Source organism: Rhinopithecus roxellana, chromosome 9 (assembly GCF_007565055.1).
Source record: "Rhinopithecus roxellana isolate Shanxi Qingling chromosome 9, ASM756505v1, whole genome shotgun sequence".
Classification (NCBI taxonomy): Eukaryota; Metazoa; Chordata; class Mammalia; order Primates; family Cercopithecidae; genus Rhinopithecus; species Rhinopithecus roxellana.
This window is the reverse complement of record NC_044557.1, coordinates 8,152,591-8,170,311: the sequence shown is the minus strand read 5'-3', so window position 1 is coordinate 8,170,311 and position 17,721 is coordinate 8,152,591. Positions and strand designations below refer to the sequence as shown.

General features: G+C 43.3%; 1 protein-coding gene across 3 annotated transcripts in view; it reads left to right on the top strand.

Moving 5' to 3' along the window:
- GINS4 (GINS complex subunit 4) overlaps positions 1–17,721 on the top strand; it is a 46,633-nt gene that overhangs the window by 14,364 nt on the left and 14,548 nt on the right. The window contains exon 8 of one of the 3 annotated variants that reach the window (XM_030938138.1): positions 5,227–5,430. The exons of the other annotated variants lie outside the window; for them this stretch is intronic. Within the exon in view, the coding sequence (XP_030793998.1) occupies positions 5,227–5,275 (49 nt within the window). The 3' untranslated portion in view covers positions 5,276–5,430. Of the gene's footprint in view, positions 1–5,226; positions 5,431–17,721 lie in introns of those variants that run through there. 3 annotated transcript variants of the gene reach the window in all.

Genomic DNA, 17,721 nt, shown 5'->3' with positions numbered 1-17,721 from the left:
GTATAGGCAGTGAATGAATGATCGTTCCTTGAAATGCGATAAAAAAACAACCTGCATTCCGTCTTTTCTTCCTGGATGAAGTTGGCAGATTTCCATTTGCAGGATATGGGCTGCGAGAGTAATCAGGGTAACATTGCTGTCATTTCCAAGAGAAATCAGTGGGGGAAGGCAAGGGAAGTCTTTTTTTTGTTTTTTGTTTTTTGTTTTTTGAGACAGAGTTTCCCTCTTGTTGCCCAGGCTGGAGTGGCAGTGGCATGATCTTGGCTCACTGCAACCTCCACCTCCCGAGTTCAAGAGATTCTCTTGCCCCAGCCTCCTGAGTAGCTAGTGCACATCACCACACCCGGCTAATTTTTTGTGTTTTTAGTCAAGATGGGGTTTCACCACGTTGGCCAGGCTGGTCTCGAGCTCCTGACCCCAGGTGATCCACCCACCTCAGCCTCCCAAAGTGCTGGAATTGAGTCACCACACACGGCTTGGGGAGGTTTTATTTCTTGACAAAGGTATTTGATACTCGTGCAGTCCCTTGTTTTTTCCAGTGTCTTTACCGCCTTAAGCTACTCATTAAACAAATGTGCATTGAGCACACAGTGTGCCAGGCATAGTTCAAGGCACCAGTGCCTTGAACCAGGAGTAAGACATTCAGTCCCTGCTTGGATGGAGTGAGAAGTGCCTTGCAGAGAGTTAAAGAGTTAGACTTAGCGGGGACACTGGACTGGGTAGTCTAGGAGGGTCTCACTGGAGAGACAACATTTAGGCTGAGATCTGATTAACAGGAGGCAACTGCAGTGTAGAGGTCAAAAGGGAGGGTGTTCCAGGCAGAGAAGACAGCCTGTGCAAAGGCCCTGAGGCAGGAACAAGCTCTGCTTGAGGTCAGCCTGGCTACAAAGCCCAACTCAAAATAGAAAGTAGTACAGGATAAGGTCTGAGACAGGCTGGGCCCAGATCTTACAGGACCTTGTTAATAAGGATCCCATTTGGTCTTCCGTAGTCCTGAGAAGCAGGCAGGGCTGTGGGAAACAGCAGGTATTTAGTGGTAAGCCTGAGATCAGAACCCAAGTCTCCATTTCCTAGTCACATTCTCCCTGTAGTGCTAAGCCCAGAGACCTGAGCTGTTACCTAGAACAGTGCTTCCTAAGCCTTAATGTGCTTACCCATCCCCTGGAGCTCGCCTTAAGATGTAGGTTCTGCCGGAAGCCCACGTTCGTTTAGTATGTCATGGTTAATTCAGAGTAAAATCAAGAGTTAGTACCTGATTTATACCTGTTATATAAAGAGACATCTTCACTGTATGATCATTTTGTCACTTTTCAAAAGCACTTAATTCCTGTTCAACTGAAAATGTTTCAAGAACAAAGCTATTTGGTCATATTATTGACATTGCACATTTGTATATGAATAAATTTTTGCAAATTAAGAAAAAAAAAAAAAGATGTAGGTTCTGAAACAGGGTGAGGTCCAGGATCCTGCCTTTCTAAGGAACTCCCACGTTGTGCAGTTGCTGCTGGCCTGGGGACCACATTGAGTGATGGCCCTATGTCTTCGTGCCTCCAGCTGCTGCCCTGTACGTGTCCGACTGCACGAAGCCCTTTACATCCTCTAAAGCCACAGTAAATTGCTCCATTTCCTAAGTTACCTCTTCAAGAGAAGACTGGTTTTGATATGTCATTTTTAAATAAAGGAGAAGTTGAATTTCAAAACCAAGTGGAACAGGAAATGATGTGACTTGGTTGACGTTGATGTTAACATTTGGTTCATGGTGAGTGTTCTGCTTTCTTGTTAAAAACTCGCCGCTAAAAGCATGACAGAACATTTTATCAAATGATGGCGTCATCCTTTACCATAAGTTTGCCCCTAGTAAGACAGCTCTTCCTGAGACATGCTTGCAGGTCCCTGTGTGGGATTTCCCACCACAGTCATCATCCGTCATCTGTGATGAAGTTTGATGCGTTTACTCCATGCTCATGCCGCAGCAGCCCACCTGGCTTTGCCATCACCCTCAGAGGCATCAAACTTTCCCAGCTGCAATGTACAAGAGTTAGCCAGTAAGCTTGCAGAGTGCTTTGGTTTTTGGTTTTTTTTGGTTTTTTTTTTTGAGATGTCGCCCTGGCTGGAGTGCAATGGTACAATCTCAGCTCACTGCAACCTCTGCCTCCTGAGTTCAAGCAATTCTCCTGCCTCAGCCTCCCAAGTAGCTGGGATTACAGGTGCACGCCACAACACCCAGTTAATTTTTGTATTTTTAGTAGAGATGGGGTTTCACCATGTTGGCCAGCCTGGTTTTGAACTCCTGACCTCAAGTGATCTGCCTGCCTCGGCCTCCCAAAGTGGTGGGATTACAGGTATGAGCCACCACGCCCAGCCGCAGAGTGCATTTTTAAGCAAACACATCATATGTCAGTTCTTCATATAGTGTCCTTTAAGTAATTTATCTTGGGAAGCCAAATATCCCATTTAGAATTCTGTAAGAACTGATTTTTCTCATGTATCTAATCAACTAGCTATGAAAGCCCTCTCATTATATTGTCCAAAAAACATTTGTTTTTTAAAAAAGCAAAATCACTATTCTGTACTTATTTAACAGATTTGATTTCAAATAGCTTGCCTATTTCTGAAAAATCGTATTCATTCCATGGCTAAGAAACAACTACTGGGTGTATTCAAAGAGATGTACTGGCCCAGGCTTGGTGGCTTACACCTGTATTCCCAGCAATTTTGGGAGGCCAAGGTGGGAGGATCACTTGAGCCCAGGAGTTCCAGACCAGCCTGGGCAACATAGTGAGAGACTACCTCTACAAAGAGTAAAACAATTAACCTGGCTTGCTGATGTGCATCTGTAGTCCCAGCTATTCGAGAGGCTGAGATAGGAGGATTGCTTGAGCCCAAGAGGTTGAGGCTGCAGTGAGCTATGATTGCAACACTGCAATCCAGTCTAAGTGACAGAGCAAGACTCTGTCTCAAATATATGTATATATATGAGATTCTTTTTTTTTTTTTTTGAGACGGAGTCTCACTCCATCACCCAGGCTGGAGTGCAGTGGCATGATCTCAGCTCACTGCAATCTCCGCCTCCCGGGTTCAAGCCCAGGTTCAAATGATTCTCCTGCCTCAGCCTCCTGAATAGCTGGGACTACAGGCATGTGCCACCACACCTGGCTAATTTTTGTATTTTTAGTGGAGACGGGGTTTCACCATGTTAGCCAGGCTGGTCTCAAATTCCTGGCCTGAAGTGATCCACCTGCCTTGGTTTCCCAAAGTGCTGGGATTACAGGCATGAGCCATGGCATCTGGTGAGATCCCCCTTTTAGAGTCGAGATACCAGACTCCTTTGCTGAAGGCCACATCACTTCTAAGTAGAGGAGATGTGATCAAACCCCAGTGAGGCCAGGGCACCTGAGTACATCCTTTTCATCTTACCGTAATCTTTCTTTCCACAAAAGAAAAGAAGATCCAAAAATGTTTTCAGCAACGATAGCTTCACTGGAATGAGTTCTCATATTCCAAAAAGGCTCATTTGAGGGAATAACCACTACCATTCACATTGCTTTAGAGGAGGTGGCATTTTTCTCAACATAGTTTTCTGTTTTAACCAGGTCCTATTCTACATAACACAATGCTGACAAATTCTGCCTAGCTTGTTAAGACAAGGAAAACCACTTGAAATAAAGTTCGCACACAATTAAACCTAAGTCTTACTTCTTGTCCAGTTCTATTAGTTTCTATGGAAATAAGAATAAAAGTAAATGACTATTTTTGCCTCTAAGGAATTTACAGTTAATCCTGAGAAAATGTCTTAAGTAAAAAAATTTTCCTAATGGCCAGGCCTAGGGTTAAGAGGAATTTATTTTCTTGGGTTCAGAGATTTGCATATGAATGTTTTAAGCCTCTTAAGTGGCTTAAAACAACTTGGGACCCAAAGTTGTTGCCAACTCAAATGTAAATGTCTTTAAACTTCAAATTGCTGCTTCTGTTATCACTGAACCTATAATTTTCCTTAAACAGAATTCTGACCATTTCATTGCCTCTTAAAAAGCTTCAGTGGGCCAGGCACAGTGGCTCATGACTGTAATCCCAGCACCTTGGGAGGCAGAGGAGGGTGGATCACCTGAGGTCAGAAGTTCAAGACCAACCTGGCCAGCATGGTAAAACCCCAACTCTACTAAAAATACAAAAATCAGCTGGGCATGGTGGCAGGTGACTGTAATCCCAGCTACTTGGGAGGCTGAGGCAGGAGAATCACTTGAACCCGGAGCTGGAGGTTTCAGTGAGCCAAGATCTCGCCATTGCACTCCAGCCTGGGCAAAAAGAACGAAACTCCATCTGAAAAAAAAAAAGCTTCAGTGGTTACCTGTTGCCTACAGAAAAGGAAACAGTAAAGGAGATTAATATTTATCTGTGTCCTGGACAATAGGCAAATTGCTTTCCACGAATTATCTCGGTTAATCCCCGTAACGACCCTATGAGATAAGCGCCAGCTTCCTGGTCAAATTATCCTTTCTCTTTCCCTAAATATTTTATAATCTCTTTTTTAATACCTACAGTTTTACTATTTTATCTTTGTTTAAATCCCACCAAATTCTTTGGGGAATTAAGGTGTACAGGTTTTCATATGAGAAACACTGGAGTGATTTGGGCACACACACCTTTCTGGTCGGCCTGAAATCTCACTTCCAGAATAGGTAATGAAAGTAACAGTAAGAAATGGCCTCTCCCACACCCAGCTTCACGTGTTAAAGCATGTGCCATCCACTCCCAGTTCTGTTTGCAGATGTGGCTGCCCTCAACCTCCAGACGAGTGATTTGGCCCTCAATCCGGGTGAGACTGTAGCAGGCCTCCTTTTTTTGTGTAGAAGATCATCAACTTTGCCATCTTCTGGCATCTGAAGCTTTCTGATCTCCAGTCAACAATGTAACATGTACCCTTTGGGTCCTCTTTAGTGAGCTCATGAGTAGGCTACTGCCCACTCTTGTCAACAGTTTAACAACTAACACAAGAGAGCCTAAGGGCTGTTTTGTTAGTCCATTTCTCTTGGTTCTCCAACTTTTTTTTTTTTTCTGGAGACAGAGTCTCGCTCTGTCGCCCAGGCTAGGGTGCAGTGGCGTGATCTTGGCTCACGGCAACATCTGCCTCCCAGAGTTCAGGCAATTCTCCTGACTCAGCCTCTGGAGTAACTGGGACTATAGGCACACACCACAACGCCCAGCTAATTTTTGTATTTCTTGTAGAGATGAATGGAGTCTCACCATGATGCCCACGCTGGTCTCGAACTCCTGAGCTCAGGCAATCCACCCACCTCAGCCTCCCAAAGTGCGAGGATTATAGGGTGAGCCACCACGCCCAGCCGTCCAACTTTTACTTCTGTATGAAACTGGATCCCATAAGTTAGTATTTCTGGATAAATGTATTCGTTCTTTGCTTTTAGCAAAGAGACAGCCATGTGAATAACATTTCCATGTTTTCTGAAAATTACAACTGAAGGTATTATCAATTACATATCCATTGTTTCTATATAAGAACCCCTGTAATAAATCTTTCTCAGAATTTAGTGTAAGTAAAAGTTTGTATCTTCAAACTTTATGGTTCATTTTATCAGACAAATGAGTCCTATCTGTTCCCCTTCCCGGCCTCCCTACCAGGAACTCAGAGCCACTTTTTGTGCCCCCTGCCTCCCTCCCAGCCTCCTTGTGTCTTTCCTTAAATAGTTTCTGATCTCCTTATGATACCTACAGTTTCCATCTTATATTTTGCCTTAATTTTAAAAGCTACCCCAAATTTGGGGAAGAATTATGTAAAAGTTATATAAGTACATATTAGTAACTTGGACATACATTAGTAGCCTGAAGTTCCCACTTTTTAAAACATATATGGGAATGATGATTAATAAACCATTTGACAGCATATTTATTCCTAAGTAGGAAAATTCATAAGCAAAAGTGGTAATGAAGGCAGGAGGTATAGTGTCCTCTCACTCCAGCACTTGTTTAAAAAGAGTGGCCAGGTCAGGTAACTGACCCAGTAAGGTGCCAGGTATAACTCCATTCACTTTAGTCAATAAACAAGTAGGCTGGCTGGGTGTGATGCCTCACGCCTGTAATCCCTGCATTTTGAGAGGCCGAGGCAGGTAGATACTGAGGTCAGGAGTTCGAGACCAACCTGGCCAACATGGTGAAACTCCATCTCTACTAAAAATACAAAAAAAAATTAGCCGGGCATGGTGACAGGTGTCTGTAATTCCAGCTACTTGGGAAGCTGAGGCAGGAGAATTGCTTGAACCCAGAAGGTGGAGGTTGCAGGTGAGCTGAGATCATGCCACTGCACTCCAGCCTGGATGACAGTGAGACTGCATCTCAAAAAAAAAAAAAGACAGATGGGGTCAGACACTGGTATGTGCTGCACATTAAGAGAAGAAAGCCCCTGTCTTAAAGCAACTTACAATCTAGTGAGGGAGACCAACAAAAACCAAATCACAGCATATTGTGCTTGAATAAAGGTAGGAATTGGCGGGGCACAGTGGCACATTTCTGTAATCCCAGCACTTTGGGGAGCCAAGGTAGAAAGATCATTTGAGCATAGGAGTTCTAGACCAGCCTAGGCAACACAGCAAAACTTCATCTCTACCAAAAATACAAAAGCTAGGTGTGGTGGCATGTGCCTGTAGTCCCAGCTACTCAGGAGGCTGGGGTGGGAGAATGGTTTGAGTCCAAGAGGAGAACATTGCAGTGAGCCAAGATGGCACCATTGCACTCCAGCCTGGGCAACAGAGCTAGACCATGCCTCAAAAAAAAAAAAAAAAAAAAAAGGAATGAACATGGGGCATTATGAAAACACACAGGAATAACTCGAAACGCTGGAAGAATCCTGAAATCTTCCCGGAAGAGGTGGGTACCCAAGCCAAGACTTGAAACACTGGAGGGCTGAGCCAAGCCGAGGCAGGAAGAGAGGATGCCTACTGGAGGCAGAAAGGTCATGTGCAAAGGCACAGAAGCCACAGGGTGGATCCAGTACTCTGGAAACTCCCAGGAGTTGGGCATGGCAGGTGCATCAGACAAGAGTCAGGTGGGAGGAGAGGCAGTTTCCCGTCTTGGAGGAGTCTTACAAGGGTGTCATGGGAGACAGGTTTTCAGACAAAAGTCTTCAAGAGTCTGATTTGTCATGCTAAAAATATATGAATTTTGCATGAAAACATTTGGAAGCCTCTTTGATATAATCAGTTCTTTTCTTTTCTTTTTTTTTTTTTTTTTTTGGCCGGGGGGACAGAGTTTCACTCTTGTTCCCTAGGCTGGAGTGCAGTGGCATAATCTCGGCTCACTGCAGCCTCCGCCTCCCGGATTCAAGTGATTCTCCTGCCTCAGCCTCCCAAGTAGCTGGGATTACAGGCATGTGCCACCATGCCTGGCTAAGTTTTGTATTTTCAGTAGAGATGGGGTTTCACCATTTTGGTCAGGCTGGTCTCGAACTTCTGACCTCAGGTGATTCACCTGCCTCAGCCTCCCAAAGTGCTGGGATTACAGGCATGAGCCATTGCGCCCACCCAAAAGGATCCATTTTACTTTTTTTTTTTTGCATATTTATTTGTGTATTTATTTTTATTTGTTTGTTTATTTATTTTTGAGGCAGTCTTGCTTTGTCACCCAGGCTGGAGTGCAATGGCACAATCTTGACTCACTGCAATCTCCACCTCCTCGGTTCGAGAGTTCTCATGTCTCAGCCTCCGGAGTAGCTGGAACTACAGGCATATGCCACCACACCCAGCTAATTTTTGTATTTTTAGCAGAGATGGGGTTTCTCTGTGTTGGCCAGGCTGGTCTGGAATTTCTGACCTCAAGTGATCCACCTACCTTGGCCTCCCAAAGTGCTGGGATTACAAGTGTAAGCCACCAGGCCCAGACCGGTTTTACATTTTTAGAAATCCAATTCACAGAGAAATCCCTCTGGTTACTGTGGAAAATGGAGGTCACACTGGAGGGTTAGGAGCCAGGGCTGTGTGGGCAAATCCAAGCCAGGAGGAAAGAGGGCCTTGTAGTACATGCAGGCAGAGGTAATGTGGCAGTGTACAGGGCCTTTTCTACTGCTGTAGTGGTAGACTAGGCCATATGGATCATTCTCAGTGAAGACAAACACTGGGTGAAACATAAAAAGCATTTTTCTAAAGCCATCAAGGAACTAACAAGCTAGTGAGGAATTGTTGCACCAAGATCTAGAAGACCACAGTCAAGAGAGGTGAACACAGCATTTGCCCAGGCCAAGTGGTAGCTGAGAGACAGCAGTGCTTCCAACAGCCTCAAGCAGTGATTTTAAATCTGGGTTTCATGGACCATGCAATTGAGAAGATTCATGAACTTGGCTAAGAAAAAAATTACATTTTCTTTTTTTTGCACTAACTTCTAAATGAAGCTTAGACTTCCCTTCTATTATGAATCTAGGCAACAAGCCACAGTTTTATATATTTTATATATATGTAATTACATATATGTAATTATATGTATATGTAATTATATATATGTAATTGTGTGTATATATTTATATATATATATATATATATATATATATATTTTTTTTTTTTTTTTTTTTTTTTGAGACGGAGTCTCGCTCTGTCACCCAGGCTGGAGTGCAGTGGCGCGATCTCAGCTCACTGCAACCATTGGCCAGGCTGGTCTCGAACTCCTGACCTCAGTGATCTGTCTCAGCCTCCCAAAGTAATGGAGTTACAGGCGTGAGCCACTGCACCTGGCCAAGCCACACTAATATTATCAGTTGGTAACAAAGTCACAAGTACTGATAAGCCACAGTAATATTATCAGTACTTGTGACTTTGTCACCAACAGAAATCAGATATTTTCCTACCACATTTACAGTTGTTACAGATATCTAAAAATGTCATCTACATTCCTATTTTTAAATTTCACCCATCATTACACCTGCTGCATGTACATGAATCACATGTACTACTGTTACTGCAAATTTGTTTTTTAATGTTTTGATCACGGTATTTCAACATAATAGGTTTCCTTTGACATTACATATTTTATTTATGCATTTAAAAATACTGTTCTCACTTTGGGAGGTCAAAGTGGGAGGATCACTTGAGCCCAGGAGTTTGAGAGTAGCCTGGGCAACACAGACCCCATCTCTACAGAAAATGCAAAAGTTAGCTGGGTGTGATGGCATGCACCTGTAATCCCAGCTACTCAGGAGGCTAAGTTGGGAAGATCACTTGAGGCCAGGAGGTCAAGGCTGCAGTGAGCTGTGATCATGCCTGGGTGACAGAATGAGACCCTGTCTCCAAATACACACACACACACACACTCTGACACATACATACATATGTAAATATAAAAAGTATATAACATACATATATAAAATGTATATGTATAGGTACATAGTTCTGAGAAGGAGTCATAGCTTCATCAGACTACCAAAGGGGTCTGTGGCAGAAAAATCATGAAGCACCTGCAACCCAGTGAGACTAGAGGGGCAATGCTAGAGTTTAGTGCCTATGAAGGCTGGGAGTTCTGGTCAACCACCCTGCAGAATTACTATGTATTGTAATACATAGTATTACATTATATAAGTGTATAAATAATACATAGTATTACATTATATAAATATAAATAATACATAGTATTACATTGTATAATACAAACTAGGAGTAAAAGTGAAGTAGAAGTCAACCACCCCTCACACACACAGATGTTAGTCCAGCTTTGAATCATGTAGATGGCCCTGAAAATCTCAAACTTATAAACTGAATTAAAGCTATCCAGATTGCTGGTGCCTTCAAGAAGTAAACTAAAATCATCTCTGAGGACAGATAGCATCTCACTTCGTAGCCCAGGCTAGAGCAGTGGCGTGATACTGGCTCACATCAACCTCCACTAATTTTTGTATTTTTAGTAGAGACGAGGTTTCACCTGTGTTAGCCAGGCTGCTCTCGAACTCCAGACCTCAGGTGATCCACCCGCCTTAGCCTCCCAAAGTGCTGAGATTACAGATGTGAGCCACGATGCCTGTCCTCAAATGACTTATATTAGTATTTTTTCAAATACAATGTCTAGCATAAAGATAACTAGGCACATGTGGAGAAAAATATGAATTAGAACCAACAGAAGCAACAGATAATACAAACACGTACTCCAGATAGTCTGGAAAACAACCGTGCTTGTGGAGATAAAAGATGAACTCAAGAATTTCAGCAAGGAACTAGTAGCAATATAAAGTAACATTGCAGATTTGAAAAAAATGTTAGCAATAGGCACGTCTGAGAGGAGAGGACAACCATTTAGATTGGAGGTGGGTGGGAAATTAAAGACAGAAGAGTCTAGAATGATATCTGACTTTAATAATAATTACATTAATCACTGCAGTGGTATATTTAAAAAGATGTTATTAGTTGGAAGAGGAGTAAAGTGATGTCCTAGATTTCTCTTTCAGCTACATGCAATTTTTTTTTTTCCAGACAGGGTCTTGCTCTGTCATCCAGGCTGGAATGCAGTGGCACGATCTCAGCTCACTGCAGTCTTCACGTCCCGGGATCAAGCAGTTCTCCTGTCTCAGCCTCCCAAGTAGCTGGGACTACAGGCATGCACCACTACACCTGGCTAATTATTTTTTATTTATTTATTTATTTTTTTGTATTTTTAACAGATAGGGTTTCCCTATGTTGGCCAGGCTGGTCTGGAACTCCTGACCTCAGGTGATCCACCCACCTTGGCCTCCCAGAGTGCTGGGATACAAGCACGATGCTCGGCCAAGCTACATGCAATCTCGTTATCTGGACACTATAATGTACTTAGACAATTCCCTAGAAATGATTAGATTGTTTCCAAACTTTTGCTACTACAACCACTGCTTCATTGAATATTCTTGTATATGTGTCATTTCATTCATGCCCAGGGATTAAGTAGGATTATTATAATATACTTTATATATTGTGTATACTGATCCTTTGTTGTTGGTCACATGCATTGCAGATATTTTCTGTGGTGTGTCATTCAGCTTTTTTGGAAACAGGGTCTCACTCAGTTGCAGGGGCACGTGATTCTCCCACCTCAGCCTTCTGAGTGGCTGTAGACACACCCTACCTACACACGCACACCACCACATCCAGCTAATTTTTTGTATTTTTTGTAGAGACAGAGTTTTGCCATGTTGCCCAGGCTGGTCTCAAACTTCTGGGCTCAAGTGATCTGCCTGCCTTGGCCTCCCAAATTGCTGGGATTACAGGCATGAGCCACCATGTCCAGCCTATCTCTTCTTATTGTGCCTTTTATCCTACAGAAGTAGTCAACTGAATGGAGTCAATTTTCTTAATGGTCTTTGGTTATTATATATTACTTAAGGAGTCTTATCCCAAGGACATAAATAGAGTTTCCAATATTTTCTTCCAAAACTTTAGTTTTGCTTTTTACATTTAGGTATTTAATCCACCTAAAATTAATTTGGGGATGTGGTGTGATGTAAGAATTGAACTTTCCTCCATATGATAGCTAATCATCCCATTTTATTCCCATTTTATGTGTGTGTGTGTGTGTATATATACACACACACCACGCACGCACATATATGTGTGTATATATATACATTTGTATATAAAGGCAGGGGTCTCACTCTGTTGCCCAGGCAGAAGTGCAGCCCCATCCTCCTGGCTCGAGCAATTCTCTCACCTCCACCTCCTAAATAGCTAGGACTACAGGCACGCACCACCATGTCCAGCTAATTTTTAAATTTTTTGTAGAGACAGACTCTCACTATTGTCCCGACCTGCAGGACAGTCGAACGGGCCCTGGAAGCGGGAGTGGGAATGGAGGAGACAAGAAAACACAAGAAATGGAGACAAGACAAATAGCCTGATCAAGTCTCATTTATTGAGTTTAGGGTCATGCCTTATATAGGCTGGCAGGGGAAGAGGTTGGGCCAGGGCGGTGACGGGGGGCCGGGTCTTCTCAAATTACAATCGCGCATGCGCCGTGGGTTTGTACTTTTCCCCGCCGCGGGATCGCGCCTGCGCCCTGGGCTGCATATCTTCCTGGGCGGGAAAATGTTTGCACGCGTGCGGGAAAGGTTGGCGCGCGCGGGAACAGTTTTGGCGCGCGCGGGAGAAACTTAGGCGCACGCAGGAAAAGCTTTGGGCGCGCGCGGGAAGGGTTTGTAAATAAAGAACCCGGGAATGTGCCCTCTTGTCTCCGCTTTGCGGAGATCAAGCAACAGAGGTCGGCTAATTCCAGGCCTCATGGCTCCGGACAGGTCCCCCTTTTTTATATATAATTATGGCTAGAAGATTGTCCCTCGGGAACTGCACCTGTCTTAGGTTGGAGTAATGCATCTCATCACTGGTACCCGTCATGGGATTAGGCAGTAGCTTATGACGGCCCTCCTGTCTTAGGTTAGTGAGAGATGATACTCTCTTACCCGTCATTGGCTGTCCAGTTCAGCGCATAGGGAAGGTGGTCATAATGGGTGTGAGTATGAACCACCGCGATCTTCTTGTTCTAGGCGATGATAATGGACCTGTATAGGCTTCACTTGGATAGCATCGACTTGTTGCTTAATGAATGTCATGAGCTTATTGAAAACCAAAGGTCCTACAGAGAGTAAAAGCAATAGGCAAAGCAGGGGACCCAGGAATGGCATAAGATAGGGAAGGAGTCCATGGAACCCAGTCCAAAACGGGTTATCGGTTATTTCTTTTCGTCGTTTTTCTAGGTCTTCTTGTAGACGCCTGATTTTATCCCTGACGATCCCGGATTTGTTGGCATAGAAGCAGCACTTCTCCTGTAAAGCCAAGCAGATGCCTCCCTGTTCTGCAGTTAGTAAATCTAGGCCTCTTCTATTTTGGAGCACTACTTCTGCCAGAGAATCTACCTGATCTTGTAAATCTTGTATAGTACTCGAAATGGCCTGCATATCTGAGATCAGTTGGCGAGACAATTTGGTGTATTGAGTAACAGAAACCCCTAGGCCTGTAGCCCCAGTTGCTACGGCGGTAGTTATGCCTAATCCTGCAAGTAACGGGATAAATTGTATTGCCCTTTTGTTTCTCCCTAAAAAGTGATCTATAGCTGGGATAGGCACAGGTTCATCTCCAGGGATAATGTCTATGTCTGGTAAAAGTGTGGCTAAGACACAGCGTCCTGTCCACTTAGTAGGTAAATAGGTATAAGCCCTATTATTGCCACATATAAAAACTGAGCTGTTTGGGGCACACAATGATTGGGAAATATTTACTATGGTGGAATAATTATTGAATTGATTGAATCCTACATCAAGGTCATAAGTGTTATTAAGGGGAGGGGAGTAGATGCAAGAGGAACTAGGAAATTCTAAAGGCTGTACTTTAAGGGGAGGAATTATGGTGCAAGGGGTATTGGATGTATAATTTAAGTCATTGCTGGGTATGGCAAGAGGAACGGGATCTCCTGATTGCAGACACAGCCAGCAGTCATTAGCCAGACTAGAGTTGGAATTGTTAAGCAGGTTATGAGTAGCCGTGAGGAGGGCAAAGGTCTGGGCATCAACTTTCTCTTTCCCTCGGGCTTTGGGCAAGGCCAAGGGGTGGTAGTGAATTTCCGGGTACAGGGACCTTTGCAACTCTTCAAGTTTTTTGTATACCCTAATTACTCGGCCCTTGTCTTGTGGTCCTCCTCCGTCAGAGATATGAAGAGGGGGGTGAATATTCCAGCAGACAGGCTGTCCTACAATGCCAGTACAGCCAGCTGATATAAGGTTATTGGTATTTCCTACAACTGTAGGGACACTACTGGCCCCTATACTGGGGGTTCTAGATCTTGTTAAGATAGCAGTATAGTATGTTCTGTTGCCAGAGGTACATTCTAAATAAGTAGTGTAGCAGGAACTATGCATAGCAGTCTCAAATGTGTCACAAGGGCAGGTTGTGGTATCCCCTCCGCTAAATATTCTTGGGGTTGACACACACCTCCACTTGAGAGTCACTAGACAGGTATGCTGTGTAAGCGGAGCAGGACACAGCTGAGATGTACGTATTTGGAAGGGAGGTCACATATCCCCCCAAACAATCACAGGGCTTACCGTATCGTTGTCGTATATATTTTCGGGCCTCATGGGGATTACCAAAGCCGGCATATACCTGTAGTGCTTGGCAAATCAGCACCATGGTCCAGAGGGGCTTGTAGTTGAAGTTCATCTCTGCAATAGAGGAAAAGAGCACTCTCAGGGAGAAAATTACTCCCTGGATTGGTTATTGTTAGGTACCTGTCTTACCAGTCGCTCTGGTAGCCATTGGCTGCATCATGAGTTTGAGAAAAAACACAAACTGAGCCTCTTCCCCAGATTAACACTGGGTCTGGACCATGCCATGTGTTGTCTAAGGGGTCTTTCCACTTAACCATGGCAAATTGTTTTTTGGACTCGGAATGCCAAAATCGATCGGCTGCTGATCTGTTCAGGTTATCCAAATTTAAAAAATTTAAAATAAAAAGTGTGTGATTAAGGATATTTCTAGGGATGCCCTTAGTAGGGTACCATTCTCCCTTTTTTATTTTGTCAATGGTGGGTTTTTTTTTTTTTTTTTTTTTTTTGAGACGGAGTCTCACTGTCGCCGGGGCTGGAGTGCAGTGGCCGGATCTCAGCTCACTGCAAGCTCCGCCTCCCGGGTTCACGCCATTCTCCTGCCTCAGCCTCCCAAGTAGCTGGGACTACAGGCGCCCACCACCTAGCCCAGCTAGTTTTTTGTACTTTTTAGTAGAGATGGGGTTTCACCATGTTAGCCAGGATGGTCTCGATCTCCTGACCTCGTGATCCGCCCGTCTCGGCCTCCCAAAGTGCTGGGATTACAGGCTTGAGCCACCGCGCCCGGCCCAGTCAATGGTGGTTTTTAAGGATAGGTGTGCTCTTTCAACTATTCCTTGTCTTTGAGGGTTATATGGAATTCCAGTAATGTGTTTTATTTGTAATTTAAGACAAAAGTCTTGAAAGGCTTTGGATGTATAGCCAGGACCTTTGTCTGTTTTTAGTTGTTTAGGCTTTCCAACTATGGAAAAACAGTGTAGTAAATGAGCTATGACATGTTTGGTAGCTTCTCCTGTTTGTAAGGTGGCTAGTATAAATCCACTAAATGTATCTATACATACATGGACGTATTTTAAGTTACCGAATTCTGAATAATGAGTGACATCCATTTGCCAGATCATGTTAGGAACTAGTCCTCTTGGGTTAATTCCTAAGTGAGGGACTGGCAGGTATGTTATACAGGTCTGACATTGTTTAACTATTTGTCTTGCTTGTTCTCTAGTTATTTTAAACATCAGTCTCAAAGTTTGAGCATTAAGATGGTGTAAGGCATGAGTAGCCTGTGCTTGGGCTAGGTTTGTATTTGTAGCTATGGCTACCGTCTTGGTTGCCATATCAGCCAGTTGGTTGCCCTGGGATAGAGGTCCTGGTAATCCTGAATGAGCTCTAATGTGTCCAAGAAAGAAGGGTGTTGTTCTATTATGTATTAATCGTTGGCATTGTAAAAATAACTCGGCTATATGTGACACATGCTTAATTTGTGCTACTGTCTCAAGTAGAGGTATTGAGTGAACTAAGTATGCACTGTCGGTATAAATATTAAGAGCCTGATTAGGGAAGGCTAACAGCACTGCGATTAGGGCCTGCAATTCTACTATCTGAGCCGAAGTATGGCTGGTTTTGAATTTAACAGTGGTGTCAGCAAAGGTATATGCAGCAGTTCCTGTGGATGACCCATCAGTGAATACTAATAAGGCATTGTCTAAAGGTGTTTTACTGATGACATGAGGGAAGACAAAAGCATGTAGCTTACAAAATTGAATAAGCCTGTTTGGTGGGTAATGGTTATCTAAGTTGCCGGCATAAGAGGCACAAGCCATCGGCCACGTTTCAGTGTTTTGCATTAGCCAATGGATTTGTGGCTTAGAATAAGGTTGTATGATCGTAGAGGGTTCAATTCCAAAATATTTTTTGCTGTTGTCTCTCCCTAGAATAATTAAATCTGCTATGGCATCATAATAGGGGAGTAATACCTTTTTGGGAGATGAAGGCAAGTGGACCCACATAATAGGGTTATTTTGCCAGAATAAACCAGTAGGTGTTAGTGTTGTGTTAAATATTAAAAGGGTTAATGGCTGTGAATAGTCTATGTTAGTAACAAATTATTCAGCAATGGCCGCCTCTACTTTATTAAGTGATAAAAGAGCTTCTTTTGATAACGACCTAAGGGACTTAGGGTTGGGGTCACCTCTCAGGGTGTCGAATAAGGGTTTTAAGTCTCCTGTGGTGAGTTTTAAGTAGGGCCGAAGCCAATTTATGTCTCCAAGGAGCTTTTGGAAATCATTGAGGGTTTGTAACTTATCTTTACAGATAACGGCCTTTTGATTTGTAATTTTAGGTCCATATATTTGAAAACCTAAATATGTATAAGGGTCTTGTAGTTGTATTTTTTCTGGAGCTATTTGTAAACCCGCTGTGGTTAGTTCTTGCTTGAGTTGAGCAAAACACTGTAAAACTTGTTCTCCTACTTGTCCTGCTATAAGAATGTCATCCATATAGTGTATAATATACATTTGTTTCCATGTCTCTCTAACTGAGTGTATGGCTGTAGCCACATATTTTTGACACAAGGTGGGACTGTTGGCCATACCTTGAGGTAACACTTTCCATTGGTATCGCTTCATTGGTTCTTTAAAATTTATAGATGGTAAGCTAAAGGCGAATCGTTTTTGGTCAGTAGGATGAAGGGGAATTGTAAAAAAGCAATCTTTAAGGTCTATGATAATTTTAAAATATCCTTGAGGGATTGCTACCGGAGAGGGTAGCCCTGGCTGTAAGGCGCCCATAAGGACCATAGTAGCATTTACTGCTCTTAGATCTTGTAAGAGTGTCCAATTTCCAGATTTCTTTTTTATGACGAATATGGGGGTGTTCCAAGGAGAGTTGCTTTCTGTAATGTGTCCTGCCTCTAATTGTTCCCGCACTAACTGTTGGGCAGCGGCAAGCTTCTCATTGTTTAGTGGCCATTGATCAACCCAAACGGGTTCATCTGACTTCCAAGTGATTGGATCAGCAAATTTTTGGGGTGCAGGCATGTCAATGGCCATGGTTAAAAATTTCCAAGCCCCATTTTATCCAATTTTCCTATGGCTGGGATTGGCTGTAAAATGCCATCTTCTCTTTTTCCTAACCCTTTTCCAGGGTGGTAGCCCTGAGCCAACATTTGTGCAGTGACTATATCATTTGGGCTACACATCATGACCCTCATTTGGGAGAGAAGATCTCTACCCCAAAGGTTAACAGGCAAATCAGGGATAACAAATGGCTTAATGAGACCGGAATTACTTTCTTGATCTCTCCAGGTGAGATATTTGGAACTTTGTCTAGGGTTATTACTTTGCCCGATTCCTCGTAAATTTGTTAAGGTCTCTGAAGTGGGCCAACTGGAGGGCCAATCTTGTTGTTTAATAATTGTTACATCGGCCCCTGTGTCTATCAGTCCTGTAAATAACTTTCCGTCTAGCCACAAGGTGAGAGAGGGTTTTTGATTAGTAATGGGCTGTACCCAGTAGATGTCTGAGGATCCGAATCCTCCCTTTCCCCTTAGGGGCGATTGGACTTTATTAGCTGTTTTTAGCAATGGTAACAGGAGTAACTGTGCTATTCTATCCCCTTGAGGAATGATAATGATGTTGTCAATAGCCTTGGCCATGATTTTGATTTCTCCTATATAA